This window comes from Telopea speciosissima, chromosome 2, assembly GCF_018873765.1.
Source record: "Telopea speciosissima isolate NSW1024214 ecotype Mountain lineage chromosome 2, Tspe_v1, whole genome shotgun sequence".
Classification (NCBI taxonomy): Eukaryota; Viridiplantae; Streptophyta; class Magnoliopsida; order Proteales; family Proteaceae; genus Telopea; species Telopea speciosissima.
Genome location: NC_057917.1, coordinates 28,876,787 through 28,881,995, shown reverse-complemented (window position 1 = coordinate 28,881,995; position 5,209 = coordinate 28,876,787). Strand labels below are relative to the sequence as shown.

The 5,209-nt window shown below is 42.9% G+C and overlaps 1 protein-coding gene across 1 annotated transcript; it reads right to left on the bottom strand.

The window, feature by feature from the left end:
• Positions 1-708: 708 nt before the first annotated feature.
• On the bottom strand, positions 709-2,283 carry LOC122652964 (7-deoxyloganetic acid glucosyltransferase-like). The gene is made up of 2 exons (XM_043846851.1): positions 1,716-2,283; positions 709-1,634 (listed from the first exon to the last, which is right to left on the bottom strand). The coding sequence occupies exons 1-2, from the start codon at positions 2,224-2,226 to the stop codon at positions 709-711; spliced, it is 1,437 nt and encodes a 478-aa protein (XP_043702786.1). The 5' UTR covers positions 2,227-2,283.
• Between the last annotated feature and the right edge of the window lie 2,926 nt (positions 2,284-5,209).

The following is a 5,209-nucleotide window of genomic DNA, read 5'->3' as shown; positions in this document are numbered from 1 at the left end:
GGTGCTCGGACAGGAGTCGGGTAATCTTTTTACCTTATTGTTGTGTCTGGGGCGCACATGTCAGGAGGGATAGCTCGACAATAGAAGACCCCGATGCTTATTATGGCCCCTACTAGTTAATGTCCAAAAATCAAAATACTCATTTTTTTTATCCGTTCAAGTACAATGACGGGACTGAAGAAAGAACACTCACGTGGGTGAAGGGAAACTGCCTTCAATTTAAATGAAAAAAAAAAAAAAAAAAAAAACCTCCAATAAAAGAAAAGGGTTTTGGTTCTCTGTCACTCCCCGTGTCTCTCTCACTCTTTTTATAAAACAATAAAAAGTCTCTCCCACTCCTCCCTCAAAACATCGGCAAAGATGACCTTTCACAGAGAAGAAAGAAAAGACACAGATGGGTTAACGAACTCCACGCTCCGAAAGAGACCTCCTTCGCAAGAGACCTCCATCCAATAGAAAAAAACTAAAATAAAGGAACTTAAAAGATGCAGCATGACAAACTTGACTCGGTCAATCAAGCCAAATCCATAGGTCTTTTTCCCTTGAAATCTTAGTCATAGATATGATCAAGCAATCCAGATCCTCTACTGCCGACCTGTCCAGCAGAATCGTGCAGTTCAGATACAGTGAAACATGTAGTGATCGCCTTACTCCTCCTCAACCGTCTTGCTCAAATGAGGGTAAGGCGGTCAATCCAAATCCACGATCCTATGATCGAGCCATGGATCTTATGTCTTGGATCAGCCTGTCAACATTGGAACGTGAGGACCCACCTTGGCTAACGCAGCTCCTTGCCAGCTTCGCCAGCTTGTCCACCGAACCCATCAACTCTTCCCTCCGCTCCATCACATCCTTCACCATCTTCTCCACGATCACTCTGTCGCAGGTGTCCTTCATGTCCACCCCCACTCTCCACACTTCGCTCACGAACCTACTGTTGATCTGCTGGTCTGCAAAGTAGGGCCAGCAAATCATGGGCACCCCGGCGTATATGCTCTCTAACGTTGAATTCCAACCGCTGTGGGTGAGAAACCCACCCACCGCTGGGTGGGCCAGCACCTCCTCCTGTGGCGCCCACCCCACTATACACCCTCTCTCCGTTGTCCCCTCCACTAACTCTCCCGGAATCTTGTCATCTACTTCTCCTCCGGTAACGGAATCAGGCCGTACGACCCACAGAAAGGGTTTCCCGCTGCGGACCAGACCGTACCAGAATTCCAACAGTGTCTCCCTGTCCACCACTGCCAAACTGCCGAAGCTGACGTAAACCACCGACTCTGGCGGCCGAGAATCAAGCCACTTCATGCAGCTTCTGTCCACTTCCCAGAGGCTGTTGGAACAAAGCGGCGATACCAAGGATTGTTCGAGCAGTCGGGTTTTGGAGTGGGCATGGAGCGGTCCGATGGCGTAGAGATTGGGAAGGTGAGAACGGATTTCAGAGAGTATCGGGCCTTCCAGGTCTTCGAAACTGTTGAGTATAAGTGCAGATGCCCGAGTCGTCTTCTGGGTCGCCATTAAAACAGCTTGGAACACATGATCGTTCAAGTCTTCCGTCCTGCAGAACCTGGGGAGATCTCGACGGCGAAGGAAACCCTCCGTCCCTGGTACGCACTTTATCGGCACATCCATGTCTCCTCCTACAATTAATTCCGATGCCTTACTAAATTGATGAAAATATAGGTATTGAGTGAGGAACCAAATTCAACAAGGCATACCTTGGAAGGGAAGCTCGCCTGCTGCAATTAGTTTGGGGATGCAGAAGTAGGCCCAGAAGGAGCAAGCGCTGATGGTACGGAAAGAAATAATTGGGATGTTAAGCTCCTCTGCCACATCAATGGCTAAAGGTATGATTCCATCTGCTATGATGCAACTTAACGGTGAAATTTCCTGATGTGGACGTGATAGGGAGATGATCAGCTCTCGGAAAAGAGGTCTGGTGATGGACTCCAAGGTGTTGAACATTTCGAAGGTGCGTTCTGATGAACGGTAGTCGTCGTCTGGGAGGCCATCAGTGATGGATTCGAAGCGGAATTTGGGCCAATGCCTGAAGCGGACTTCGGCGTCGGTGAAGCGGAGGAGACGTTTGTGGTTATGGTCGGAGTTTAGGAAGGTGATGTAAAAGTCCGCTGGGCAGAGGAGCTCCGCCAATTTGAGCATGGAGTTCATGTGGCCCTGAGCTGGGAAGGGGAAGATCAGCACGTGAGGAACTACTGCTTCTCTCTCCATCTCTCTCTCTCTCTTAGTCGAGAGTCAGGCAATAGGAGATCAGGTTACTAAATCAGAGGTATCCCATTCTTGCTCGCTCTTTTTCTCTACCTTATGTCATGGAGAGCTGGAGAGATCGAGTCCTTATCATTATCTCTGTGGTATGTACAAAAATAAAGGGTAAATTACACCTCACCCCCTGATTTTTAAATGAAACTCAGATCACCCCCTGATTTTAAAAAAAACTCAAATCACCTCTTGGTTTAGACCTCAATATGACAAATTAGTCCCTACCGTCAGTTTTATACTATTAAGTGATGATGTCAGCCACTTAAATAAATTTAAATCTCTAAACTACCTTTGACCGATGTTGAAGATGAAGGAAGGGTAGTATTATAAATTTAATTGTAATGTTTCAGTACAAGGGTAAAATAGTCCTTTCACACCAATAACTAACAGCCGACTAACACCGTTACTGTAGATGGGGTGATTTGAGTTTTTTAAAAAACCAGGGGGTGATCTAAGTTTCGTTTGAAAACTAGGGGGTCATGTGTAATTTATCCAAAAATAAAAATGCTCCTCTCAAGTGTTGTGTAATGCGTGCACAACACTTGTGCATCCGATGTGCACGGCAATGCACCCTTTAAAGTACATCCCTTCAGTTTCATGGGCACCATCGGATGCTTTTTTTTTTTTTTTTAATCCAGAATATTATCTGGGACCCGAGGAAGTCCCTAGAATTTTGTTAATTGAAATGGTAGCAAACCAAAACATGTACAAGGGAGGACATTACCACCTTACCCCAACCCAAAGGAGAAATATCTCTTAAAAACACTCGAAAACCCCAACCCTTACAACAGAGAATTCAAACAAAGAAAACCTAGGGCCTACTTGATTACCTTTCTGTTGTTTCTGTGCTGAGAAACAACAAAATCAGTTTTTTCTGTTTCTTTGCTAAGAAACAGCTTTTGTAGCGTTTGGTAAACCAGTTCTAGAAGCGTTTCCAGAACACAATTGGAACACCAATGGTGTTTGATAAAATCTGTTTTCGAAAACATGTTCTTATATTGTTACCAATAATTACAGAATTGTCCTACTACTTTTTTAAATCAAAATCAGATTTTTGTAATATTAAAATACATGTTTTTAAAATTTAATAATGCATTTGTCTTTAAGAATGTACTTTATAGAAAATAAAAATTAATAACGACATTAAAAGTGGTTAGAGTAGGGTTTGAGCTAGATGCCATTTGATAACCTATCTGTAAGCAATTGGAACAGATGGTTAATCAAAAGGAAACTAGTGAATATCAATAACAAGAACTAACACGATTTTCTACTTTTCTAGTGGATAACACATAATCTCTAAATTCTAATGTATACAGACACATGGGTGATCCTTGGCTGCACCTACTACAGAAGCAATCAATTTGCAATAAGACCTCAAACAAAAGGTTGAGAGTTGTCATTCTGAAATTACCTTAACTGACTATGTTTTGAACGGTTGAATAAAAAGGGTCTTAGAGGATTTGAACCACTATCCCTTGGAACATGTTTATGTTCCAAGTGCTCCACCAATTTGAGCTAAAGACCCATCAAGTAGAGTTTGGAATTACAAATAACCCTGAAACATTGACACAAACCTTGATTCAAAGAGAACACTCAATGGGGAGGAATGAATGTGGGATTTTGGAGAAGAGAATGGTGATGAGAGGAGAAGAGGCCAAGCAAATGCAATAACTAGGGAGAGGGAGGGGGAGGGGGAGGGGGGGGGGTGGGGGGTTGGGACAGCATGCATGCTTGGTCTGGTGAGTTGAGGGAATATGAAATATGTATATTAAAGGATCACTTTTTTTCATTTCAACTCAACTTAAAAGTCGATTCCCTTATATAGCAAAGATAAATCAGATGTGTTTTAGTTATGTTCCCTGAAATAGGAATTTTTAGTAGTTTTCACACCCTTAATTCAATCTATAGACTTTGTGTCTCAATAACATCATAGTCGAATCACTATTTATTTAAAAAAATGGTTTGAAACTGACATAGTTCAGTGGAGTGTGGGACCTAGAAGTGTCTTCCATTAGGTTTAGTAAATAAAAGGTGAGCCAGAAATTACTTACAGTTGCCAAGGTTACAATGGCAAAATATAATGATGTCCAGTAACGTTTTGAAAGGTCAATGTCTCTGAAGTTGGAATAACTATAGTCTCCCCTCTTTAAGCTTCCGATCCATGTGAAACCCTCCTAGGTGGGAGGCAAAGTCGTGGCAAGATGATAAAAGATGCAAACAACAATATGGGTGCAGTAGAGTTCAACAACAAGAAGTTGTAGGCAATGCTACGGTCCAAGGATCATTGTACTAATGTATCAAGCTGAGCTCACAAATTTGGAAAGTTTGGGTCGTCCTAGGGCACCCCAAAGTTGCCTGGGCATCCTATCTTCAATTTTTAGGGTTTCCCATGGTCGCCCATGGGTGCCCTACCGTGACCCTATTAGGGTTTGGTATGACAAACCAATGCTCAGTCCATCTCTTTGATGTCCCATAAATTATGAGATCCATGTCAAAGAGAAAACACATCTCTATTCCATCCCATGGAAAAGGGATCCATCCTATACCCGAATGCGTAGCGAAAAGGAATCAATTCGGGTTACTTTCATATCCCATGAATAATCACATAATCAAAACAACAGGAATTAACATAAATTTGCTAACCTGATGAGCCTCAAGTGTTGCTCCTCCAATAGACAGTGGTTCTTCCTCCAACAAGCAGTCCAAGTAAACAGATCTGAACCTCCAGTGGTGCAGTCAAGGTTCTCCAAGCCAATCCTAGATCCTCTTCAGTTCCTCAATCACAAATCTAGGTTTTCAAAACCCTAGCTCTCAAAAACTAGAGTGCAAGAAGAAGGGGAGAGAAGAGATCACAAGAGACAGAGAGGGAGAGCCAAAAATGTGGGAGAGGGGGTGTCACGCCGTTATTTCAGACAAGGAATATAATACAATATAA